The sequence below is a fragment of the Oryzias latipes genome, chromosome 9, assembly GCF_002234675.1.
Source record: "Oryzias latipes chromosome 9, ASM223467v1".
NCBI classification, from domain to species: Eukaryota; Metazoa; Chordata; class Actinopteri; order Beloniformes; family Adrianichthyidae; genus Oryzias; species Oryzias latipes.
Genome location: NC_019867.2, coordinates 31098313 through 31125898, shown reverse-complemented (window position 1 = coordinate 31125898; position 27586 = coordinate 31098313). Strand labels below are relative to the sequence as shown.

General features: G+C 46.5%; 1 protein-coding gene across 4 annotated transcripts; it reads right to left on the bottom strand.

The window, feature by feature from the left end:
- Positions 1 to 1087: 1087 nt before the first annotated feature.
- On the bottom strand, positions 1088 to 26671 carry LOC101171921 (zinc finger MIZ domain-containing protein 2). Of its 4 annotated transcripts, none has more exons than XM_004072971.4 (21): positions 26307 to 26671; positions 18591 to 18686; positions 18143 to 18257; positions 17860 to 18068; positions 15312 to 15453; positions 15014 to 15241; positions 14798 to 14942; positions 13127 to 13245; positions 12926 to 13018; positions 12466 to 12655; positions 10239 to 10395; positions 9540 to 9618; positions 9076 to 9207; positions 8891 to 8996; positions 8537 to 8694; positions 7833 to 7900; positions 4428 to 4496; positions 3681 to 3973; positions 2769 to 2923; positions 2347 to 2475; positions 1088 to 2175 (listed from the first exon to the last, which is right to left on the bottom strand). In XM_004072971.4, the coding sequence occupies exons 2-21, from the start codon at positions 18638 to 18640 to the stop codon at positions 2068 to 2070; spliced, it is 2745 nt and encodes a 914-aa protein (XP_004073019.1). In that variant the 5' UTR covers positions 18641 to 18686; positions 26307 to 26671; the 3' UTR covers positions 1088 to 2067. The 4 variants fall into 4 exon arrangements, with proteins under 4 accessions (XP_004073019.1, XP_011478014.1, XP_023814620.1 ...); XM_011479712.3 differs by having other exon boundaries at positions 2347 to 2472; XM_023958852.1 differs by lacking the exon at positions 26307 to 26671 and adding an exon at positions 22282 to 22462.
- Between the last annotated feature and the right edge of the window lie 915 nt (positions 26672 to 27586).

The following is a 27586-nucleotide window of genomic DNA, read 5'->3' as shown; positions in this document are numbered from 1 at the left end:
TAGTTTCCTAAAGTTCACCACTGTTGTTTTTCCACATCCAAAGAATCCAAAGGGAACATTCTTAGAACATTCTAGACTCTGGACGGTCACATGACTTTATTCAAAGTCTGTCCACACATTGGACTGGAATGATGGACTGATCCGTGTTCATGACATCATGTCTGTGCTGTCCGCTGATGCACTTGGTCGTATTTACTTTATAGTCAAATAAACTTACCGTGTCTCAGTCCAAAAGGTATTTTCCAAGATTGATTTAATTCCATTTCATTTTGACACGACTTTACAACGGCATCGGTCGATTTGATGAACAACTTGCCTCAGACAGATTGATCAGGTTGGATTGTAAGAATCGATTCACCAATTAGCTGTTGCAGCCGTGTGTTTTGGTGTGTGGTTGTTGAATGCACGTCCGCGTGGATTCAGTCTTCCAGTTTTCTGCTCAAACACTTAAACCCACGTCATGTGATTATTTGAAAGCTGCAGTTTGAAGCTTTAGGAGAAGAGGAAGGAAAATATTCCAATGCATAAACACGCAGCCAGAAACTCTAAAGGACGGATGTTTTCCTATTTCAATTAGTGATCATTGACAGTAAACAGGAACTGGACTGAGTGAACCCCCCCCTTGGCGTTCCAAACAGGAAGTACCTGCTGGCTCCCATAGACGTCTATAGAGAAATAAACAGCTGATACTCCGTCATTCTATTGGTCAGAAGAACCGTTCTGGATCAGACTCCTGCTTTAACATCTTGTATGTAGTCTCACCTCCAATATCTGACTGACAGATTCTTTTGAGCCCGCTTATAGTGGAAGGGGTGTGGCCTTCCAACAAACTCTCACCTGATTGGTGAGAGTGGTTGCCATAGAAATGCTGACTCAGACCAATGACTGCTTCCTGTTGCTTTCTGGTTATGATGTAGTGGCGTTCATGTTGCCCAGAAACGATGACGGAGTTGACCTTATTTGGCTGGCGAGTCCTTTACTGCGGGCAACGTCACGTTTGGTCGGACCAGTAAAAGTTATGGAGCAAAAGGTCGCATTTAACCTGAAAACCTTTTCACCTGAACAGAAAACCCCAGATAGGCAGAGCGTCTTTCCAGTGTGTGTTTATTAAATTACAAAGTTATTACTCTTCTTATTCATGTTATTACTGAATCACACAGTCATGATGAACACCTGAACGCACCACGACAGTCTGGACGTCACAACGTACAGAAGCACGACGATGAGGAGGACGAAGGCGTGAGGCTGATCGTAGCACCCGTCTCACTTCCAGTCTGAATGCGGACAGAATGTCCACCGAGCCGGGTGTCCTGCAGACGTGGTTCTGATGGGTGAACAGCGACACCCAGCCAGAACTCCAGAGGTTCAGCGAGTGGCAGGAAGGCCACTGAGACGGCGATGGAACGCCGCTCGACCCACGAAAGTGCAGAACTGCAGCAGAATCGGTCTCATCCAGAGTTAAAAGACACCTGTTCAAAAAGCCATTAAAAACGGATCATAGCAGTGGAACCGATCCACCTTGGAAACCATGTTCTAAAGACGGATGTGTGTCACGCGCCGATTACGCAACAATCGGATGTGGATTTGGGACAAACTCGTTCATAAAAGTCCATTAAAAAGTCACCAGAAACACCGGCTTCATTTCCTGTCTCTGCTTCTCTGCATCGGCCCTTTCCAACCATCTTTTTGTGCTGGTCGTCACGGTAACCGGGTCGGATGCAACACTTGTGCTCGTCTGCAGTTCTGGCGGGAAAACGCGGCTGAATCCAGGAAGCAGCTCCTCCCACGTGATGGCCAAACCGTTTGGAGCAGCGGCGCTCCGGTTCTGAAGAACCACACACTGCTTCTACAGTAAACCCCTCGACTCCACTCAGACCCCCGATGAAGTCGCTCAGGAATGAAGATGAAGATCAAAACACAGAATAAAAAACACAGAAATAGAGTCACTATGGAGTTCATGGTCACATTAATATTTCATCGTTCTCCTCCTCCTTCCTGGCGGCTGCATGGCAGGAAAAGTCCGTTTGGGATGGCGGCGTCTGGGTCCGAGCCCGTCACGCGGTGGGCTCAGTTGTCCTCGAACAGCAACAGCAGGTCGTTGTTGTCGTGGCTCGGCAGGTCCGGAGGCCCGAGGTACGACAGCAGCTCGTCTGGGTTGGTGAGTTCTGGCAGAAGCTGCAGAGAAGACGGGTCAGCAGTAAAACTTCACAAAACCTTTTCTGTATTTCAAACATTTCTTCCAGGCTGGTTCAGACCCGGCAAAAACGGCAACACACAACCTAAGAAGGAGAGATCCCTAAAGCTTCTGCCAGATGGGATTATGGGTAAGAACCGGGGCCTACTCACGTCTAGAGAAGGTTCAGGAACATCTGCTGAGCCCCCCAGCCCGAAGGAACCGTCTCCTTGGGCACGAGGGTTCTGGATGCCGCGTTGCATCATCTGGCTGCTGGAGCCATGGAGAGACTGCGACTGCTGCTGCGAGAGAGAGGCACCATGGGAAATGGAGTTTAAACGACCAGACATCAAAGAAGAGACTAGTGAAAATAAAATCAAAGGAGGAAGATGGAGAGGAGGAAGAGGACAAAGGAGAAGAAAGATGTGATTAATGAAGAGAGACAGGAAAGAGAGAAAAAAGGAAGACAGCAGCAGATAAGAGGAAAGAAGGGGCGGAGCATGGACGAGTGAAAACCCCCAAAAAACAAGAATGGATGACGAGGGAAAGCAGAAACACTGCAGGAATCAAACGCGACGAAGAGGAGCTGCTGTACCTGCGGGGTGAGTGAGTGAGGCGGGGGCTTGTCCGGGGGGAGGAGGCTGCTGGAGAGCTCAGGCTGGTAAGAAAGATGAGGAGGGCCGGAGGAGGAGAAGTCCCCACCGAGGCCAGGAGTTTGACCGCCGAAGTCCGAGAAAGGAAAGGACGGAACTGGGGGGGCCAACATCAAAGGATTAATAATGCCAACATGACCCCCCCCACACACAGACAGCTGTTTTAACCTCTGAAACCAGGAAACCACCAAACTCCTGCTTTTATTTTGAAGGTCAATACCGAAAACCTTTTTTCTACTATAAAACAAAAACAACTAAACATTTTGAATATATAAATACACGCAAGGATATTTTATTTTTTTTAATTCGCTTGTACCCGTCATCCAGAGAACACTCATCTTACAGCGACACTAAAAACTCTCCGTCTGATGCTTCTTTAGAAGAGATTTTCAAAAACGTTTACTGGAGTTTCTGTGATCTGATTGGATGATGGTTCTCAGGTCCTAGACGACAGCCATAGTGATCCCCGAGCCGTAAGCTGGCGGGGCGTAACCCGGCAGCCCGTAAGCCGGGGGGGCGTGACCCGGCAGCCCGTAAACCGGGGGGGCGTGACCCGGCAGCCCGTAAACCGGGGGGGCGTAAGCCGGCCGTAAACCGGTGGGGCGTAAGCCGGCGGGCCGTAAGCCGGCGGGCTGTAACCTGGCGTGCCGTCACCCCGTGTGGATTTTGGTCAGAAGGGAAATGCACGTTAGTATGAGCAGTGGGCGTGTCCGCGCTGATGCATGCATGCTTACATCATCTTTACCCCCCCAAAAATACATACGGAGACTCCACCCCCACCCCTTACACGCTGAAGACAATAAGGAAAATTATGGACGAGCGTTTTGTTTGTTTGTTTGAGTCATGTGACTCACCCGGACCGGCGTAATCAGGCGTGTTGCTGCAGTTGCCGCCCCCTGCTGGTAACGAGGAGTAGGCCATCGGGGAGGAGGGGGGCGGCGCCGTGGACGTGGAGGAGGACGGCGGGCCGGGGCCTAGAGACGCGATCATTTCCATGACGCTGGGCAGGACCATGTGACTGGGACTGAGCGTCCTGCAGCGCTTCAGAACGGGGCCGTCCGGCTCTTCCTTCACATGCAGGTCCGGCTTGACCGGAACCGGCTTCCAGCTGCACACCGGGTCGATGGTGATCTCCTCGTAGTCTGAGCTGTGTGGGTGACGGGAACACGCAGAGGAATGCATCACATGACCAACACCTCCACCTGACAGTAAAGGCGATAAGCCTCCAGAAACATCTTCAACACCCCCCCCCCCCCCCCCCCTGTTCTTCCCTTTCTTTGGTTCCCTTTTTCCACCCAGTCCAGTAAAAACTGTAAACAACATAATCAATGGAAATACAGTGTAGCCTATACTAATAACACCTTGTGTGTCAGAAGATCCATAAACGCGATCTGTTTGCTCAGCTGTTGAAACGATGGCTTCAGGGAACATTATAGCTCCTCTTAGGGGAGAATCCGTGTCACTGCTGTCAGACATTCGTTGCAAACATGAACAGTCTCACTAGCGATGCTCTGGGAAGCAGCTCTTTTCTTTCTGGTTTGGACAAACTGCACAAAGACGAGGAAAAGGTGGCTTCACGTGTTTCTGCAGGAGTCTCTTACTTTTGAACGTAGATGAGGATCCCCAGCATGTACTGGTCCACCTCCAGTCCCTCCAGCAGAGCCGTTTTACTGCAAACACAGCAGACGTGTCGATGCGCGTTCAGCACTTTGAGCCAAACACAGAGAGAAGCCTGCTTTTCTGGTTTAAACCGTTCACGGCCCCCGTGATCCAGGAGTGTTGCTGCTCCTGCACCTTCACCTCATGTTAGTGGAACAGCCCATCTCAATCTGAACTCGGTAAAACCCCTTTGTAGGGATGGATGTATCGCTAAGATTTGATCAATACTTTCCTGTGTGAAAACGAGGAGGGAGAAGTGAGCTATCTCTGTGTGTTTGTATCAATCTGACCGTTCAGCCTGTTAATATTATACAACCATTGTTTTTTACAGTGCTGGAAGCTTTATTTATTTTCCTTTATATAATAACAATAAGAAGAAGAATAACTAGAAGGAGCTGCATATCCAGAAGACGCTGCAGGGTTGATGCTGTAGTGATGAATTAAAATGAAACTCAAAGGATAATATTTGGCAAAAAAAATGAAGAAATTATCAGTGAAAACAGCACAATAGCAAAATATATTTTTATGAAAAATGCCAGAGCCGGGTATCGAACCAGCGAGCTTCTGCACCAAGGATTTCCCATGTGTTTCAATGGAGGCAGAAATCCTGGAATATCTGGAAAAGTTCAAGGATTTGAAGGAGCAAAAGTCACAGCGGGAAAAAGCTGAAAGAGGTAAACATCTTAGTAGTTGGATGGTTGAAATAGATGAAACATTGTAGAAGTATTCATTTACTGCTCATTCATACTTGGTGATGGTAGCTACAGATGTAGCCACAGCTGCCCCAGGGGCAGCTGTGGCTACATCTGTAGCTACCATCACCTGGGGCAGACGGACAGAGGCGGGGCTGCCAGTGTGCGCATGCAGCCCCTCTGACCATCACCGTGGCAACAAACGATACCGTTTCCAGTACTGCACTCCTACCCCCAGGAGAGCTTCAAGAGAGACTTCTTCTTCGGGCAGCAGTGGATGCAGTTTGTTTCTGACAGACAGAAATGCAGCTGCAAAGGTTTGTGTGCTTCATTTCAGGACGAAGAGTTTCTGAATCACGGTTAACCTTTGACCCAACTCTTCCCCATCTGTAGGGGGGCAGGGGGTGATCCCCCCACAGATAAGCCAGTCAAAACAGAGTCAACTGTCATGTCATCTCAGAGGAAGTCTGACCTCTGACGGGGAAGCTTGACATGAGGACATGTTAAAATAATTAGAGATTTAAACCGTTTGAGTTCGTCTTCATTCAAACTGTGACAGACCAGGAGCAGAGGAGAAGCTGCAGGTTGAAAAGGCTATGGTCTGTGACGCAGCGACTGGCGTGGGCGGGGCCAAAGTCTCCCTTCTCTTCCTCAAAACTGTGCGGCTGGAGAGCTCCAACTTTGCTCACCCTTTTTTGTGTGGCTAATGTTAGCTTGGGGCTACAAGCTTACACAGGAGGACTGTGCAAACTGAGCTCTTAAAGGGGAAGGGAAGGGGGGCGGGGCTGCTCAACCCCCAAGTCCTGGAAAACGGCAGGTTGTTTGATTTTGACTTTAAAAGTCATATTAATAATAATTAAAAGACCACTGAGAACACTGATAATAGATCAAAACTATAGCTGGAGTGGGACATTAGAGGATGAGGTCTCATCGTGGGACATTAGAGGATGAGGTCTCATCGTGGGACATTAGAGGATGAGGTCTCATCATGGGACATTACAGGATGAGGTCTCATCATGGGACATTAGAGGATGAGGTCTCATCGTGGGACATTAGAGGATGAGGTCTCATCATGGGACATTAGAGGATGAGGTCTCATCATGGGACATTAGAGGATGAGGTCTCATCATGGGACATTAGAGGATGAGGTCTCATCATGGGACATTAGAGGATGAGGTCTCATCATGGGACATTACAGGATGAGGTCTCATCGTGGGACATTAGAGGATGAGGTCTCATCATGGGACATTAGAGGATGAGGTCTCATCATGGGACATTAGAGGATGAGGTCTCATCGTGGGACATTAGAGGATGAGGTCTCATCGTGGGACATTAGAGGATGAGGTCTCATCATGGGACATTAGAGGATGAGGTCTCATCATGGGACATTAGAGGATGAGGTCTCATCGTGGGACATTAGAGGATGAGGTCTCATCGTGGGACATTAGAGGATGAGGTCTCATCATGGGATGAGGTATCATGGGACATTAGAGGATGAGGTCTCATCATGGGACATTAGAGGATGAGGTCTCATCGTGGGACATTAGAGGATGAGGTCTCATCGTGGGACATTAGAGGATGAGGTCTCATCGTGGGACATTAGAGGATGAGGTCTCATCATGGGACATTAGAGGATGAGGTCTCATCATGGGACATTAGAGGATGAGGTCTCATCATGGGACATTAGAGGATGAGGTCTCATCGTGGGACATTAGAGGATGAGGTCTCATCGTGGGACATTAGAGGATGAGGTCTCATCGTGGGACATTAGAGGATGAGGTCTCATCATGGGACATTAGAGGATGAGGTCTCATCATGGGACATTACAGGATGAGGTCTCATCATGGGACATTAGAGGATGAGGTCTCATCATGGGACATTAGAGGATGAGGTCTCATCATGGGACATTAGAGGATGAGGTCTCATCATGGGACATTACAGGATGAGGTCTCATCGTGGGACATTAGAGGATGAGGTCTCATCATGGGACATTAGAGGATGAGGTCTCATCATGGGACATTAGAGGATGAGGTCTCATCGTGGGACATTAGAGGATGAGGTCTCATCATGGGACATTAGAGGATGAGGTCTCATCATGGGACATTAGAGGATGAGGTCTCATCGTGGGACATTAGAGGATGAGGTCTCATCATGGGACATTAGAGGATGAGGTCTCATCATGGGACATTAGAGGATGAGGTCTCATCATGGGACATTAGAGGATGAGGTCTCATCATGGGACATTAGAGGATGAGGTCTCATCATGGGACATTAGAGGATGAGGTTTCATCGTGGGACATTAGAGGATGAGGTCTCATCATGGGACATTAGAGGATGAGGTCTCATCGTGGGACATTAGAGGATGAGGTCTCATCGTGGGACATTAGAGGATGAGGTCTCATCATGGGACATTAGAGGATGAGGTCTCATCATGGGACATTAGAGGATGAGGTCTCATCATGGGACATTAGAGGATGAGGTTTCATCGTGGGACATTAGAGGATGAGGTCTCATCATGGGACATTAGAGGATGAGGTCTCATCATGGGACATTAGAGGATGAGGTCTCATCGTGGGACATTAGAGGATGAGGTTTCATCATGGGACATTAGAGGATGAGGTTTCATCGTGGTGGGACGTGAAAGTGAGGTCATACTTGCACACGGGGCATCTCCATGTTCCTCTCTCGCAGTTGAGCTGCAGGTACGACTCCAGGTCGAAGCACTGCAAACATGAGAAACGGCTGTGAAAACCTGCAGCCATGTGGTCTGTGTCACAACCATCGACTGTATATGAGAACTGGACTGAGTAACTCCTCCCCCCTGTGTTCAAACAGGAAGTGGCTCCAAGAAGCCAAAATCCCATAGACTTCCATAGAAACAGCAGTTACTCCTTCATTCTATTGGTCAGAGGAACCATTCTGGATCTGATACCTTTTGAACATTTACTTGATAATCCTCTTTTTTAAATGTTCAAATCTTTTTTTAGTCGCAAGTTATTCAAATTATAAACGGACCAATCAGATACCTCCGTAAAAGCATGTGGTGCCCGCTGGCCCCCACCTTGATTGACAGATTTTCCTGTGAAAGGGATGTGAACAAGCCTACTCATAACTGGTGACAGCGGTTGCTATAGATACGTGGTCAGACCGACTCAATGTGGACCGGCTCCAACTCTGTGGCAACCCCATGACAGAAAAATGGCAACTGAATTTGCTTCATTTCGCTGGAGCCAGAGATAAGGCGTCTTCTGTGGGTGACGGCACATCCGCTCAGTCCAGTTCTCTATACAGTCAATGGTCACACTTCAGCAGTTTCTGCTGCTCCAACATCGCAGCCTTCGATTGGCTGAGGGCTTCACCTGCACGTGTCTGCAGTCCGGGCCTCTGGCGGGCAGCTGGATGCGGCGGAAAGTGATCGGACATTTTAACGAGACTCTGATGGCGGTCTGCTCCACGCCGTCCTCTCCATTTAACCCTGGGGTCCCGGCAATTGAACCGCTGCTGAAGTTCCTTTTTACTGAAAGACAAGAAAAAACACGAACCGTTTGTCATCATCATCCATCAACTCCTCTGGAGACAGGAGGAGGGGGCGGAGTTTAAGCAGAGGCTCCTCCTCTTCATCATAATCTCCAACCAGTCATTTGAATTCAACAACAGAGCAGTCGTGACTGCTCACATGACTTGCACGGCTAAAGGGATTCTGGGAAACTCACTCTTGGTCACGCAGTGCTCCGCTGGCAGCAGCCTCTTCTTCATCAGTCCCTGCAGCACCGAGCGCACCGTCGGCCGATGAACCAGCTGGAGCACGAACAGGTGGGACTGTGAACAGACACCTGCGTTAGAGCGAAGAGGAGCAGCTTCATCGCCCTCCGGCTGCAGCAGCGTGGCGTGCTCTTACGCAGCAGCAGGCCGTCACTGTGATCTGGATGGTGTTCCTGCCCGGCTGACACACGCGCTTCAAGTACAAAGGCTTGTGGGAAGTCTTGTTGTCGCCACGCTCAATGGTCAGGGGAGTGGCGTTGACGCTCACCTGCAGGGGGAGCAAGAGAGTAAAGACCAGGATTAAAAACAGTCAACAGAAGATCTGAACTCTTTAAAGTCCCACTCCAGCTATGTTTGATCTATTGTCAAAGCGTAAAGTGGTCTTTTAACTATGATGTTGCAGTTTTTAGCCATAATCAAAAAGCCTGTGTTGTTTTCTAGGACATAGTTTCTGCAGACCTGCAGGGCTTGATGAGAAATTTGCCTGAGATGAGGGCAGAAACTTAGCCTTTTGATAATTTCCCATCAACCCTTCATTCACATTTACAGCCCCTCACAAGAGCAAGCTAACATCAGCATAGCAAAAACAAAAAGCCGGACCTGCACCGATGCGGGCCAGTTAGTGTTCATCTGCCGGTCCTCGTGGTGGTAACACTTGAACTGCAGCTCCAGGTCGGGTCTGGAAACAGAAAGATGCTCTGAAGATCTGAGCTCCAACAGGACAGAGACGTCTGAACGCAGGTCGCTGCTCTGAAGGCGGCGAGCTCCAACAGTGAGACCAACAACATCAATGAAGGGAAATCAAAGATCTACAAGAAAACTCTTTAGTGTGGGTTTGTCCAGCAGCTGTTGATTCCAACATGCCGTTGAAAAACAAAAAGTTTGGTCACAAATAGATGTAAACATAAAAGATTTACTTTAAACATTTAAACAGAGCTGCTCCAGGTTCCTAGAGTGAGCACCTAAAGGTAAGTCTAAGGCCGGGGTCTGCAACCCGAGGCCCCAGAGGCCACAGAGGCTCTCTGGCTTTGAAAGAAAAAGGCAAATGATTCCATTCGATCGTGACTTTTGGTTCATTTCTTCCTGCTATTAAGTTTTATTATTTAAGTTTAGATTTTCACATGTCAGATAATCTAAAAGGACGATAAAAAGCTGAATCTACTGTCCATCAATAGATAGAAAAATGTTTGAAGATCTAATTTGACAGGATGGATTTTATTTTGAAAGGAACTGTATTCAAAGTGTCACAGTGAGACCAGCATGCTTTGCTGCGACGTGTCAGCGGCGTGCACTCCTCACCGTATGATCAGCGTTTTGTAGACGGACTCGCGCAGCTGGAAGACGTGGTTGCTGACGGCCAGGTTGTGCTCCAGCCTGAAGGGCTCGAGGACCACGCCGTCTCGGACGGGGAAGGTCAGCCGCAGGTCGTCGCTCGGGTTACCAGACTGCAGACTTCCTGTGACATCACCACCGACAAAGGATCACATGAAGCTGCAGATCCTCCTCGTGTTGTGTTCATGAACGCCGCTGTTCATTCCTTTAACCCTTGTGCTATCTTGTGGGGTCGAGATGACCCCACTCCCAACGTTAACGTGCCTTGAGGTATTTTAAATAAGTTTATGTATTTTTATAAAAACTTCTTACTTTGACTTCCATGTCAGGGAAACTGAAATCTTCAACCTTTGATTGTCATCAATTGTTTTATCCCTTCTGTTATAAAAGGCATGTTAACGTTGGGAGTGGGGTCATCTAGACCCACTAGACAGTGCTCTGAACCTTTTTTCTTCAATGATTTGTGATCTTCACTGGTGTCCATGGATTACATGAAATCTTTCCACCTTTATCCACCTTTGTCATGGTAGGAAGAACACGTCACTGGAAGGGGGGGGGGGGGGGGTCATTTTGACCCCACAAGAAAGCACAAGGGTTAAAAATATGAACTGTTTTTTTAAACATGAATGCTCCTCTTCTTCCTAGGAAAAATCCTGAACTTTGAGATGTGGTCTTGAAGGCTTCCGTCTCACTGAGACTCACTAAGTAGGGGCAGGAATGCTGATAGATGCCCCGCCCCCTTCACCGGGGTTTGCTTTGGGCTCTCAGGACAGAACCGGTTCTAGGAGGACAGTTCAGGAGAGATTCACCTCCAGGTTGTGGGCGGGACCATTTCCATGAAATCAGCCCGCCCCCACTTCCCGTCAATCATCTGTTTACACCAATGAGTTCTATCGCTAAACATCATTCCTCATGGGAGGAGAGCACCGCCATCTTGTTGAGGTCAAGTCAGCTGCAGTGCATGTGAACACATTTATTGCAAAACACCCGTTCATTGTCCGGGTTTCAATTTCTGAGAAATTAGTCCAAGAAGGAGGAAGTCAGAACATTTCACAGGTAAGGACTATAATTCTTTTCTTTTAATGCTGCAGGGGCTTCATTAATAGAACACATGTTGACATGTATGATGCTGCAGGGCTATTATCAACATGCTGCATGATGTACGTATAATTAGCTGTTGACATATATGTAAACTTTATTGTGTTAAACCTATATACAGTATACTAGGACTAGACTATTATAGTAATATAGATTTATACATTTCTGACTCAGTGACTGAACTTTTCTTGCAGGTTTCCAATGGATTCAGACTTCAGGAAAAAGTGGTCCTTAGCAATAAAAAGAGCTAATCCAGATGGATCACTGTGGAACCAACTAGTAATACAGTCTGGATATGTTCAGAACATTTGTGGAAACAGATTTTGAGGCCAGACTGTTTGCTTGAAACACGACACCAAACCATCTGTGTTACATAAATTGATCACTAACATGAATCAGAGATCTATTGTTAACTTTTGGACTTTTTGTTGACTAATTATTGCTTTATTATCATTATTATTATTTATTGACTTATTTATTTATTGTTATTATTTATAATTTTTATTGACCTACTATTGATTTTATATTATTATTATTGACTTATTGTTGGGCTTTTCTAAATAATTTAAATTACATGTCACAGAGGTCTAAAACTTCTAAATGTTTAGAAATTATTCTTAAAAATTATTTTTAATATTTTTGTTTGTTTGTAAAAAGTCCTGCAACTATGCATTTTTCATTAAAGTTTGAGTTTACATTATTTACATTATTATTTATTTAATTATTATTATTATTTATATTTAAAGCTACTTAGATGCCACCAGAGGCTATAGAAATCATTGTCATGTGGGTACAGACGACCTCACCAAGATGGCGTCGCGCTCCGCCACCGTCGGCCAGGCTTCCCAAGTGGGCGTGTCTCCTCTAGCGATAGAACTCATTGGTTTACATTCTCTTCTGCTAGCTTACAGCCCTCAAACTAACATAAGCGGTGCATTTTCTCATCTGCTCATGAAACTCAGAAATGGAATTTTAAGCTTTTCCTAATGAAAAACTTGGTTTTCATCGGAGTGGGTCTTCCTGTCCCCCCCCTCCCTCAAAGAATCTGAGACATTTTCCAAGAAAAGAAAAGGTGGGGAGTAACCGCCTAATATACCTGCGGGTGGGGGAGGGGCCAGGGTGGCCACGTTGGGTTTGATGTCAGGTAGAAAAGAAGAGCCCATCGGTTTGACGTCACTGTTGCCGGGCGACATGTAGGGCGGGGCCATAGAGCTGCTGGGAGTGATGGGAGGGGTGGGGTTTCCAGAGATGGGGGAGGACGGGTAACCGGTTAACCCTCGACCCGGCTGATGGACACACAGACAGGTGACTGATTTACGATAAGCAGGTCTGCATACATTAAAAGTCAAAAATAGAACTCATTTTTCCGTTTCTGATGTTTTTAACTGTAACCTGATAGAAGTGAAAACAGAAAAACTCTAAAAGAAAGTCAGAAATGTCTGAAGGTTACAGTGAAGCTGCTGAAATATGGAAATAGAAGAGCAGTGAAAGTTAAAGGAAAAGTCTAAAACGCCCTGCTGGGGTGGATTCTGATTACATCCCAACATTCTTCTCACCCCTGACTGCTGGTTAAAGGAGCTGTAGACCCCTGCAGCGCCCCCTGCAGGCAGAGCGTTTAAACCTCCACCCTGACCATTAAACTGGTCCTGCTGTAAAAACATAAACAAAAAAACACGTTTAGGTGAAAGTTTGTCAAAGTTGGCAGTTCAAAACATAGAAATCCAGAAGTGTCTGCATCAATGTGTGATGTTTCACACCTTGTAGTACTGTGAACTGGGGGGTCCAGAGCCTGGGTACTGTGGAAGCTGCATCTTATGACTCTGATATGAAGGGGAAGGTCCAGAACGCTGGGGGGCGGGGCCTGGACCACCGGGACCTGCGGGTGAATGGAGACCCAACATGAGCGAGTGCTGCGTTTAGAGACACTGGGAGCCTCCATCTCAGACCTGACATGCAAATTCCATCCATGTTCTAAAGCCGCCATGTCCCTTTCAAGGTCACGGGGTCGCGTCCCGGTTATTGTTGGGTCAGGTTCCCAGTCTGTGGCCGGGCCACACAGGCACTCCTACACACACACTAAAGGCTGATTCCCACTGGTCCGTCTGCGTCTCCGTTGATATAAGAAATAGAACGCTCAATAATCAATCTGCACGTTTACGTGGCCGTGGTCACGTCTGCGTTCCACGACCGTCGCTCAGCACCGCAAACCAAACCTCACACAGGAGCTCGATTTTCAGTCCGTCAGCGCGTCAATTTTGTGGTAAAAGGGCGAAGACACAAAAAACACATACATGTTTTAAAATAGAAAGAGTTCCATTGTACTTTCAAAATAAAAGTTTATCGAATGCATCTTGTAAAATGGAGACGTTCATATGTAATAAAACACGTCAGCGTGGAAAACACTAATTCACCCACGGACCATGAAAGATCCATTATGGCACAAAATATGCATTTAACAAGAACTCAGGGAGGAAGAAGAGGACATGGGGCCGGATTTCTGAAGCTTTGTGGGGGGAATGGGGGTGGACCGAAGATGCAACCGAGGCAACGTAAACTATCTACAATTGAGAGACCGACTCCCCACGAAATGCAACAGAGAATCTGGGGTCTCACATCTACGCCTAGGGCCACTTTGACCTTTCAAGCCTGTTTTCAGACTGTGGGGTGCACAGACAAAAACCCACACATGCACTGGAAGAACATGCAAACGCCACACAAAAAGGTCCCAGCTGGGATTTGAACCACTAACCACTGTGCACCCCTCCAAATCCATTCATGTAATCCTTCACGTGTTAATATTTGAATGTATTTTCCAGACTATGTGACTTATGTATGTATGATTTATGTGTGACTTCTTTTTAAACATAAAAGCTTGTGTTTGTTATTTTCCCACTGTAACCACTAGAGGGCCCCGCAGGCCTGTGCATCACTGTCTGCTACTCCTTACATACAAGGTCCTGCAAGGGAAATTATGTCAATTGAATCTTTTTTTTACTTTATTTTAAATAAATCCTCAAAGTGATCATCATCTGAACACAGTAGAGTCATAAATAATCTTTGTATTTATTAGGTTTTTATTTTGGCAAATGGATGGCGTCATATTTAGTGTTTACATTTTAAGAAAGTAGAAGCATGTGTCTGAATTGAGTAAAAATCCAGAACACTGGATAGTCCTGGTTTATATGTAGTCTTTTAGGGAATTCTGACAGAAATAACGGTAGTTTTTAGTTCCAGCTTTACTCTGAGCCCATGGGCTTCATGCACGCCTGTTGCTGCTGGTGAGGTCTTGCACGGCCCATGAACTGGCTGTTGGAGGTCTGGAACGATAAACCAGCTGAAGGACCTTCTGCTTTGCTTTCTGCTTCTGCCTGAACTCTGGCGAACTTAAACTCTGGTCCACATGGACGATGTCCGGCATGAATCCTCACCTGGATGGTACTGCATGTTGGAACCGGAGTATGGACCAGGACCAGCTGGACTGGCTCCACTTGAACCTGGCATGGATCCGCCGGACATTAAGTTCACTCCGGAGCCGACTGGGACGCCGTATTGGGGGGCCACTCCTGGGAAGGACTGGAGAAAGAGTGGACGGTTTCAGAGGGCTGCTGTGAGCCATCAAACGCCTGAAGCTCATCTAGACTCACCTCTGGGTTGTAGGACCTTTTGAGAACCTGTTGGGGCCTCGGGTGTCCCTGCTGGGGTCCTGGACCGTAGTTTGGGTGCTGAGGACCCCTCTGCGACATCCCCGCAGGGCCATACATGGGGCCCATTGAAGAAGGACCCCTGGTCGGGGCAGCACCAGGGACCATCCCAGGAGCCCCTCGAGGCCCCGCATGGCCCATGAACTGGTTGTTGTAGGCTGGGGCCCCCATCTGACACACAGCTCATCTTTAGGGTTTGGGGTTTTTTAACTTTCAGGAAGACTCTCTTCACCTCTCTCACCTGTCCATAGTTCTGCTTCTCCTGGATGGCTGCGACCGTCGCCGTGGCAGTGGCGGTGGCCGTGGCGGCAGCGACGGCGGCCGCGGCTGCTGCCTGCGTGAAGTCAGCGGAGCCTCTGGAGCCTGAGTGATTGGGGGGGTAACTGCAGACAGACACCTGAGGTTAACGGTTCAGTTCCCATCCACAGGCAGCAGGGTGGAGGCTGCTTCTGAACTACAGCCTGCAGCTGATAGGATTCCTTCAGACTGATGGCACATATTGTTCAAAGGGCCTATTTCATACAAAAGCAACTTTTTTAAGTGTTTTATAATATTCAGTCCTTACTATAAACAAACCCTAAAAGTGGTCATGTGATCCATTCATGCAGTATTCCTCTGAAAACCAGCTCTGTGAGTACCAGCCCCTCCCAATCCACAAAAACAAGCGGGTCCTCACATTGTGACATCACAAAGTGAGGAAACGCCCTTCCAGTAAGACTCTGAGCTGCCAGGCCCGCCCCCAGGCTAACAGACACGCCCACTTTCTCAGTGGAGCTATTGGCGATCAGCTATACGCTTTTATTTTATATGAACATCCATCTATAGAAAAGGTTGGATGTTTGTTTTCTTGGAGACGAGCTGCCAAAGGCAGACTTCTAGGATGACATCAAGAAATGGGCGGCACCCATAAGGAGAGAAAGGCGGAGCCTCAGAGATCGAGTCGTCTTACTTCAGGGTAGGACAAGAACTCGTGAAAATAATTGATTCTATTAAAAATGTGTTCAGTGTGTCAAAGGTCATATATGATCATGTTTGGATATAGTTTACTCTGAAAGGCTTTAGAAAAGCTGGAAATAGGGCCTTTAAATTTTATACATTTTTATAGCTTTATCATTATATGAGAAACAACTTCATAGTTCTCTGCTCTGACCAACAAAATAGTAAAAGATAAAAAATAAATAAAATGACATTTTAATAAAGAAAATCTTTCAACGTTTTGACTGAAACGTGACGTGTAGAAAGTAAAACACGTCTTTTCTGTCTGTGAAGTGGATTGTGAATCCACCGTCTTTGGTTTGACAGACTGACTAATGTACGCGATTTGACTCACAGTAACACAAAACAGACTGTTGTGTTTGTGTGTGTGAGTGTGTGTTGGTCCAACCAGCAGATGTTTAGCATGGTGAAATCTGCTTTAGCCGTTGATGCCATCAGTGATGCGGCTCCAGCTGTCATCAGACGGCAAAATCAGCGTGAAGCTGCAGGAGACTTTCTTCTGAATGTGCTTTTATTGTTAGGATTATTATTTAGGGCCTGCTCGCTCATCTTTTTTTAAATCCGTGCAGTCAGTGCTTTTTTCTTCGCTGCAAGGAGGACCCGTAGACAGGTTAGCATTAGGCTAATTTGCGCTAAAAACGTTAGCCGTGGAGGTACTTAAACTCTGAACGGCCAATGAGCATCTTGGATGTAAATATGTGGGAATTCCATCCTCCTTTATTTTGTTCTGGACACCACTGGAAACACAAATTCATATCATGGTTTCTCCGATCGTAGCACCATTTCCGCCTTCCGCGATTGGGAACTTCGGATCGCGGGGCTTAGCGCTGCAAAGGCGGCTGCCGGTCCGAAGAAAAAAAGCTTGTCGGGGGTTTCGACGAACTGCGGTGCGTCCGCAGAAGGCGGACATGCTGCTACGTAGTCGTGAGAAGCTGTGTAAAGTCATCAGAAGGTCACAGCCAATACAAAGCTACACTGCTCCTAGTGTCTGTGTCTGTCCGGACACACGGAGAAAGCACTGACGTCATTGCCCCGCCTGGGATTGAATATTGCGACAATGTTCGCAGGGTGGATGTGAAAAATAAATGCAATCCCCTCTTTGCATTTTCGTTTTAATTATGACATAGAATAAGCAGTTTTTAAGTATAAAATGAAAAAGCATTTCTTGTTTTGACCTTTATTTTTAATTATGCTACAGAATGGCTTCCACAAGGTGAAGTATTCTGAAGTATTCTGGCTCCAATCCCTTTTTTAAAGAGTCTCTTCCAGTTATAAACTGACCAATCAGATGCCTCAATAAATGTAGGTGGTCTCATGTCAAACATTCCAAGTGTTTTGCTGATTTTCTTTCTACCTCAAATGTGTATAAAGTTTGTTCATATATAACTTCATAAATAGTCAGTTTTAGTGGTTATACGAGTTTATCCTTGTAGCTAAACTCTCTCCCCAAAACACAACCTTAATAAATTTGTTCTATTGGATTTTAAGTCGTTTAGAACATTTTTCCTAAATAAAGTGGGGTCACTCTGACTCGTTTGCTTAGTCGCGGTTTTTCCTGACATAGTGAACCCTCCCCTCAATAACAATCTTTGCTCCGCTGATGTGAAAGGAGAAGATGAGTCTTCCTGGTGAGGAACAGGAAGTCATGTGACGTCATGTGACATCTCTGACCTGACCAGCTCAGCAATTGGATCTGCTCTGAAGGCCTTTCAGGACGGAAAAAGCTCATTGAGACAAACCTGACCTGAGTAACGGAAAGAGGCGGTAAAAAGGGGAACCAGGAAGAAACCCACCTTCCGGGGTAACCGCCCGGTCCTCCAGCGTAGCCCCCCCCTTGCCGGTTGTACATGCCCGGGTTCACGTAGCCCTTGTTGGGTTCGGCGTATCCTGGCTGCCCCATGTATCCTCCGTGTCCACCGGTCATGCCCGGCCCTCCAGGGCCCTGCATCATGGGCCCTCCGCCTGGGTTGCCCCCCGGCCCCATCACGCTTCCTCCAAGGCCCTGACGGACAAAGAGAGGATTAAGAACGGCCCCCCTCCATTAAACCCGCGTAAATGTCCATGCTGGGGTCATACCTGGCTGGCCGAGGGGTTGGTGACCCCCCACACAGTGGTGACCACGGAGAGAGACCCTGTGGGCTGATTGGAGGGCTGCTGCCAGCCGGAGGGGTCGTAGGGGTAGGACCCGTCACTGCAATCATTAAGGGGGCGGGGGGGGGGGGGGTGTTAACACAAGACCCAGAAAGAAACTGAAGCAGAACTGAACTTTGGAAACATCTGGAAACAATCATAATCAATCGACTATTTGGAGTCCTGATCAAAAGATGATCAGAGTGGGACTCTAATGGACCTAAAAAACCCAATAACTACATTTTTATGTTATTTCTGTACAGTTGGTGAACTCCAAACTCAGTTTTTTAGAGTTCCACCTGAATCTCTGCAAACAAACATGGAGTCAAAGTTTTGGAGTAACTAGTTTCTCTATTGAGGGTCGCACAAACGTCATGCTGGGTTGTGTTTGTACCTATGCGGGTTGTTGGTCAGTCCGGCCTTCATGTGGTTCAGAGGGTTCATGGTGGACAGAACCAGAGTCCAATCACAAAAGCCGACAGACGGACTCCTGAGGGACACAGAGACGGAGTTAAACCCTCAACCTCTTTGTAATTCACCAAACAGTGAATGCGTTTGTTCAAACACAATGTCAACAAACACGAGAACGGAATCATGACTCGCTAAGAAGATGGACAGTTTTCAGGTTAGATTGCAAGATTAGAATAGGAATATAGAAATAGAAATCCACAGAGGTGAAAACTGCTTTTCCTGCGTTCGGCCTCTGTTGTGTTTTTCCAAATCTAGAGTAGAAATGTTTGTGATTCGAGTTTTTTCTGTTTAAAATTAAACCTGGACTCAAATAACGCAGGAAGATGCATCCTGATGAATCCTGTTAGCATTGTTCCAGAAACCGCTCGACACGCCACACAACTGCTGTTGATGCTAAACATGTACAGCTGTTCTTCCAGCCATGATGGTGAAGGAGCGCCTGGTGTTTTCCAGAACATCTGATCTTCTGCTCCAATCACAGACGGTTCAATCTTCTCTAAACTGCTTTACAAAATAAAAACATTTATTGGTAATGTGCAACACACTAGTACAGACGGAAGACTTCTGTAACAAGCTACCTAACAAACAACGACCACATGGGTACAGACGGCGTGATGGACAGCCTGGAAGGTGTCCCATGATGCACTGGGATTCTGGCCTGACTCCAGAACCTTCAAGAATTTCTAATTTCAACATGTTTTTACTGTCATTTCTAGTTTGATTGAGAAAATAAGTGATTCTAAAGCAGAAAGCCTGGAGTGACCACGTGATGACTGAACGACTGCGGTTGGTTTGCTCGGTGACGGGTCAGCTGAGGGTCAGCAGCTCGGTGTGACCAAAGGGACTCTTGCATTTCGGCGGCACGGCTCGTTTTGGGGACCAATCAGAAGTTCTGTCTCATTCAGTGAAGGCGGCCGCGGTCGGATGGTTTAGAGAACAGGGGCCTCATTTATAATCGTTGCGTACGCACAAAAGAAGGCGTACGCCACTCTCTACGCAATAGTTGAGATTTATAAAAAGCAAACTTGACGGGAAAATGTGCGGTCCTCCACGCAAGCTCTGACCCAGGCGTACGCACAAAAACGGGTGAAATGAGAAACGGCGACACCGTCGGCAGATGGAAGAAACACGTGAAAGTGAAAATGACAATACTGCCTCTCAGAAATAACATGAAGACTTCACAAAGAAAGTCTGACAATTAACAGCTACACCAACACCCGTTTGATTGATCAGCAGTGAAACAAACAAAAAAGATCAAACGAAAATTACAACAGAAATTCAAATGAACACATATTTAAAAAAGAAAAGTGAAATATGTTCTGCAATATTGGCATGTTGTGCAATTCATCCTCATAAATAATATAGTTAACAGAACGAAATAATGTACAAAACTGATATTCTCGTCAATGTGTCCGTCTGGCGGAGCAGATATGGGTGCAATCAGACAGACAGATGGATAGATAGAGAGAGATGCATTAATTGTCCACTGGGGAAAGTTGTTTTCATAGTAAAACATTTCTTCATAAGCTACAGAATTATGGTATTCATGCATATGCCTTTAGTTTGTTTTATTCTTGATAAAACAATGTATGGCGTATGTCTGAACCATTCAGAAAGCAACAAGAAATTACATTTGCGCTGAACAATTTCCCATTTCCATGTCGATTATTCCCGACATCTGTAGCTTGTCAGATGTAATTAAATGGAGGGAAATAAAATGCCCCATCACAATGCGTAATGACGCACAATGGCTGATCTGGCGCTCTTAGAAGATGTGGCAAATGGAAGAATTCGGAGTGAACGCATCTTTAGACAGCAAGAAGAGGACGAGTGGCTTATGAGCCGGTTCAGACTTCCTCTGGGGGCTTTTGGGGGTGTGTCACCCGGTGAATCTGGCGCGTCGGCCTCCCCCTGCGCCTCAGTCACCACTCCACTTAAAAGGGATTCCCCATTTTTTTCCGCTTGTCTCTCAACAAGAGGGGTCAGCTCCGGTGTCCCCCCGTGGCAGAGACACTCTGGCGATGCATCGCTAGACGTTTTTTTGCCTTGACTTTGATGTCCGACCATTTCTTTTTTATTTAACCACGGTCCCAGGTTGTGAGGCTGCAGCATTACGGCGTCTCCCACCGTTTGCCACTCACGTGCCTTTCTGGCATTAGTAATGCCCACACTGTGCCCTCCAAACAACACTTTTCTCCTCTTTTCCACCTCGCCAACGATAACTTCTACGTCACATTGAGTGAAGTTACGTTTTTTTTATTTCCTCTCTGTGTTTTCCATGGTTTCCCAATCAATGAATATTCATTTGTGGGCGTTTCACGGACTATTTATGGGCAACTATGGGCGTGTCATGAAGCCGCAAAAAGCTGCGCTGCATTTAGAATCGGTTGTGATTTATTAAGGGAAAGATGCGTAGGATGTGCGTGCGCACGGTTTTATAACTCCGAATATTTCTGTGCGTACGCACGTCCTATGTTTCATCCGTACGCCACTTCTGACGCAAATCCTACGCAAAGTTTTATAAATGAGGCCCCAGTTGTCTGAACCTTCTTCCATTTGATCTTCACCCAACGTCATTGTCTTATCTTTTATCAGTTTTTATCTATTTAGCATCTTTACTCACTTTTGTCATTTCTCTTCCCGTTTTCAGGCGTTTGCTCCCTCAAGAAAGAAGAGAATTCTTGGAAACTCTTTTTGACTCCACCCATCACGCTCGGCTCTCGAAGGAAACAAAAGACAGCCCCACCGCTGTTTCAGGGGGCGTGGCTTTGCCGATTAAGTTCAGGTGTGAGATCTGCTGTCAGTGTCTCCACAGAGCAACAGACAGTTTTTGTTTTCTTTCACTTTTAAATTACATTTAAATGCTGAACTTTCTCGCTGTCTGTTCACAAGTCTGGAACCAAACCCACCAAAGAGAGGCATCAGAGACGCACACACACAGACGCACACACACAGACGCACACACACAGACACACACGCACACGGTAAAAGGAGGCTTCTGCAGGGGCAGACAGAGGAAGAACGACACGTGAGCACAACAGTGTGATCAAACCGGCTCTCCCACTAAAACAGGCGTTAACCTCTTCCACCGGGTATCCAACACTCCCAGCTGAGTCAGGCGTCTCCGTGGGAGCAGACCGCCGCCCGCCCGCCCGCCCGCCCGCCGGCCAAACCTGCTTTCAGTTTCACTCTGGTCTGACAAACACGGCGCATTTCATAGACCGCACCTCCACACGGATCCAAGTCAAAGACGTCTGAACTGAACTACAAATCCTCAAGAACGTCTGCGTTCTGCAGGAAACAAACAGGAAAATGACCCAAACCGGAAGGTTTCTGAGAAAGCCTGGAACTGCAGATGTTTGTGTGACGTTGGCGTGATGAGCGAACACGTGCAGAGGGAATTCTTTACGGCTGATAACCAGCATGTAATCATAAACTGGGCTGACCCCAAACGGACAAACCTCTGCATCGACAGAGCCTCCTCTCAAGCCAAAAACTCAGAACGTCTTTGTTTACCAGCTACACAAATCCAATCCAATTCTTCACAACAGTTTTGAGAAGACGCAACAAGAATAAAGAAAAACAACAACACAGCAGCAAATCAGCCGTTTTACCTGCTTCTTCCTATCCTTGGACTGATTTGTCCCACTTCTGTGTAGGACCACAAACGTCTCACAACTCCAGAGTAGTGAGAGCGGACGCTAAACCACAGCTGAACGGCTGCTTCTGGCACATCAGCAGCGGCTCTGATCACTGCAGGTTATCGGGCTGGGTCAAAGGTGAACAGCCTCTGTGCTATGAGGAAACAAAAACATCCCCGTCAGGAGTCCTTCCTGATCCCGACGTCACCTGCCGACTCACCGTTTAGTCGCCCTGCAAGATTCAGGCCCAGAGCGCCCCTCCTCCTCCTCCTCCTCCTCACCACAAGAATGACACCAGGCCTGAAACTCTCCAACACTCGCCTCTAGAATTATTCTGCAGTTATCTGCTGTCAAACAAAGATGGGGAAGAAATCTCTCACATTCACCTGAAGACAGGTGACTCATCAAACTTTTATGTTTTGATCAGCAAACTTCAGTTTTGAACATTTCTTTACTTCTTTTGCTGCAGGTTCTGGGTTTTCCATCATCAGTTTGTTTTCTGTGACTCTGCCGCTAAAACCAACATAGTAGCTTTTAGCATTTCTGAACCAAGCTACACGTTTGACCACAAGATAAAAGAACAGAAAAGCACAGCAGCAACCGAAAATGTCCGAGGATGAAGCAGTGCGTTAAGGACCTTGCTGGCAGATTTTCTAATAGTTTCTGCAAAAACAAACTTCCATCTGTGGCTGCTTCCCTTAAAACCTGCGATACAAATTGCAATAGTTTTCATTAATAATTTTAAGCTAAACGCTGTAGGGGCGTCTACAAACATCAAAGCAGCTATTTTTCCCTCCTGTTTATGAAAAATGAAATTTTATGCAACTTCACAAAAAAAATAAACCCATGATTCTCTTTCTGATCAGTACTTTACTGTTTTCATGTATTTGGAAAAGCAACTGCAAAGCAACCCTGCGACAGACTGGCGACCAGTCCAGGGCATCCCTTGCCTACGCCCAAGTGGCCGGGATAGGCTCCGGCAACCCCGTGACCCCGAAAGGGAATAAACGGTTAAGAAGATGAAAAGCAACTGTCACATTTAAACAATGTTGATGAACTTTACACCAAAATTACATTTAGTTGTAAATAAAATAAAATGGATTATGCTGAGGTTGAATCGATTTTCCTTTTGTCTCAGCCAAAAATGTAACTTTAGCAAAAAAAAAGTTTTGTTTTATTTTTGAGAATATTTATTTCAGCTTTTGTTAAATGAGTCTGTTAACCATAATTCCATTGGTTTTATGTACTTCTGTTTAAACTTAACCTAATTTTATTCAGTGTGAAATAGAATGCGTCCTTCATTATTACAGATATGATTAGGAAGCAGCGGTTCCAGTTAAATGATGATTTGGAGCAAACTGAGGAATCTCTGCTGTCAGAGATTACAACACAAACCCTGCAGGACAAATCAACCCTTTACCTCAAGAAGGTTAGTAAATCGCTTAGAACAGACGGTTGAATGTTTGGTTTGTTGTGCGCCGTGACAGTTAACAGCAGAGAGGCTGTCACATTGACCCAATGCATCATGGGAGATGCGCTGATGCCAGACAGACCCGCATCTTTTAGATTCATTATTTTTTCCACAGTTTGACACAGCGGGAAACTAAACCGCTAAACCCGGCCTTCAGCTTCCGTTTTTGCTGGAACTGAGAGACTTTATACGCCATGTCGGCACCAGGAAGCGAGGTCGTTGACCCCGTCTGATTGGTTAGAGCGAGGAGATTTAGCAGGGGTGTCAAACTCGAGGGCCTGCCTCCCGCTGGTTTTCCAGAAATCCTGCCGCCTCCTCTAGTACGGATTACCTGTTTAGTCAATCAGGAGCCGCTGAGGCCTGGAGTTTGACACCCACAACATAGGATTAAGCCTCCAAGGATGGTTTACAGGGTCAGACTTTTTCCACAAATAAGAGCGGTTGGCCTAAGTTGCGGCAAAATCGCGGCAGCGTCGTTTATAATCCAAGTGTATTGAACAGAAATCAAATAAACACAAAGTAAAGAGTCTTTAGTGATCTTTTCATATTCTCAGTGAGAAACCTGGTCCTGTTTGGATGAACACAGAGCTGGTATCCTAAACGTTTTTCACAGCAATTGATAAATTTCCCACGGCACACCTGACCGCCCCTCACAGCACTCAACCAGGTGCTCCCATCGCTTTTCTCGGCTGCTATGCCTTCATTTGGCCACCAGATGTCCCCGTTGTCACTTCTTGTTCTTTGTTCACTTTTTTATCCTGATCTAAGCACTAGAACTCAGAGTAAAGCAGGACCAAACAGCAGCAGACTAAACTTTTCCTCACCGCATGTTAGAAGAACAGCGGTCGATAATGAAAACATGTGAAGCCCCGCTCAAAGCCCAATCCCACAATCCCTTGCAACGCAGGAGTAGACCCAATGAGACGCCGGCAGACCTCTGAGGTCTCCCTGATGGACAGAAACCACACGCAGAGCCACAAAAAAGATTAGCTTTGGTTGTACAGTCGTCTGGATAAAAACCTAATAGGTCATAAATATAAAGCTATTACACTTTAACAAAATCTAAAATGTAAGAGGAGATCTTTTTATGAGTCATAGTTCTGACAAACAAGTCTGACCGCTGACCCATCAATGAAAGCATCATCTAAAATCACTCATAAGCGTTGTTCTGAGCAGGTCAACTGTGACTGGTCTGTTCCCGTGTTGACCGCCACACGCAGAGCGCCCCTCATCATCCCTAAACGCAGGTCAAGCTGCCTGCCATGCAGCCGTTCCAGCAGAACTGCACAGGATGGGTTCGGTCCGGTTCCATCCACCCTGAACAAAAGACGTTCACAGACCCGGGTAGAACCAGACGCCGTGTGCTGGCTGCTCTTTCCTGATCCTCATGGAGAAAGATGGATGTCCTCCGTCCGTCCGTCCACACATGCCGCTGCATCTTTTCTGCTGGGACGGACATTTCTTCCAGTTAAAGGCAGACTTTTCAGCTCCTTCCCCAGTGGATGTTCAGGACCAAAGCAGCCTCACTGCTACCTGTTGGTTCCTCACAGACGGAGGACACCATGACAGCCTGCAGGGGATCACAGCAACCCCAGGAGGAGAGCTGCAGCTTCTCTGCAGGGTCTCAGGATGACCTTGGGTGTGAACTTGCTGATAAGAACGGAGCTGAATCTCCTGCGGATCTGATGAACACACCAAAGGGCAAATGTTTGCGGACTTTGAGGACCAGGCAGTTTTCTGCACACTAAACGCTCAGCCACTGAGTAATTTTTCCACCTGAGTGTGTTCGCATCGGCGCGTGGGCTTCAGCACCTTTGTCACGCGCGCGAGAGCATAATTTTCCATCTGCTCCGTTTTCAGGAGAACCGGCAGCAGGAGCAAACTGGACTGTAGTCACCTGTACGAGCAGAGACACCTGTGCGCAGGATTTAAACCACCGACCAACCAGCGTGCGGAACGCTAAGTTCCGACGGAGGAAAGCAACAACACAAATGTTCATAAGGTGTTACAATGCTGTGTGTCGTCCCCCCCCATGAGAGCCCGCTGTCAACTCCGCGCGAGCGAAAACGGGGAGAGGGGGGGGGGGTCAGATTTATTCTCCTGTTTGGACCAGAGGAGAACCAAGGCTAGCAGTCTCGGTGTTAGCATTAGCATGCTAACGAGATCACAACAATCAAGAACAGATATAAATTATTAAATCGTTTATACTTTCGAACTGGTCACACAAAGAGACACCAGAACCGCCGTTTGTGTGTGAGAAAGCGACCCGTCTGTCGGAACCGCAGCTCCGTTTCTAAGCTAGCATGTTGGAGCAGTTAGCAGTGACAATAGAATGCTAGCAGGCTAGCAAAGGGCTAGCTTCTCCCCCAGCACAAAACATTCGACTGAGTTCGGGCTTTAAACACTCAGCGGGACCGGTGTCGGTTCCGGTGGCGCCACGCTCTCATCAGTACCTCCTACTATGTGAACGAACACGTCTAATTTTAGCCTTTTACGTGAATGGAGATCTCCCACAGCCAACACCTACCTCCTCCACTCCTCTCCGGTGTCCGAGACCTGTATTGGGGCTCCGCGGGCAAGGCTCCTCGGGGCCTCCGAGTCATCAAGAGCCGAACCCAGGCGGAGCCGATGCGGTCACTCAGACCCTCCCATGGTGGGCGCCATAAAATTCCCAAAATCCTGACAAAGCCGGGGAAAAAGTCCTGTAACTCAGCGGGGATCCAGATGGAGCGAGGTCGGGTCAGGCTTGCCGCTGCTGCCGGTCTCCGCGTCTGTTGGCCGGCCTCGACAGGAGACACGCACGGCGCAGCTGCGGGAGGGTTCACGTCCGGAACCTTAAGGGTTAAACGCAGAGCAACGCCCGCCGCGTTTCATCCAGTGTCTGTAACGGCTGCCCGCTCAGTCTGCGCATGCGCAAACATTACGTCACTTCCTCTATTCAGCCAACATTGCGACAGTAAAGTTTTTTTTTTTTTTTTTTTTTTTTTTTTTTAACAACTTTATTGCACATTATGCCATTTTACAAGAAAGTACTTTTAGGTATGCAATCAAAAAAAAAAACACAACAGCATATATCAAATAAACATCTGTAACATACAGAGGAACACGAGTAGAAATAGAAATAAGCCAGGGGGTTAAACTCTATGAAAAAATACTGAATCTATCACATACAGACAATGTTCTGATTGCTTTTTGCTTCTCTGAAATTCGAATACTGTTGATATTTTTTTTTTTCCAGAATAAAGACAATATAATTTTTTTTTACCAATAATACAGAAAAATAAAATAAAATAAATACAAGACATTAAAATAAAAAATAAATTTAAAAAAAAAAAAAAGGGGGGGGGGTTACATAGACATTGTAATTAATCTTAACTTAGGGGGCTATCAAGAAGCTGTAATTTACATATGATACTTTGAAGTTCCATAGCAAGTTTGTTTTCCATGAAGTTTACAGATGAAAAAAAAGAGCAGAGTTCTTTATGAAATGTAGAAAAAAATGGTTTGATTTTAAGGAAACGGCATTTATGTATATAGAATTTACCCAAAATAATTACAACATTCAGAAGAAGTTCTGTGTTCTTGTTTTCTAAAATAAACCCAAAAATGATATCCTTAATAGAAAAGTCTGCTAAAAGTGGAATCTTGGGGAAAAGCCAATAATGTAAACTATTCCAAAAGACATCAGAATAAAAACATTCAAAGAAAAGATGCTCAGTTGTTTCAATCTCCACATGACAAAAAGAACAACAATTTTCAGGAATTCCAAACCGTTTTCTTAATAATTCCTTGGAAGGGTAAATACCT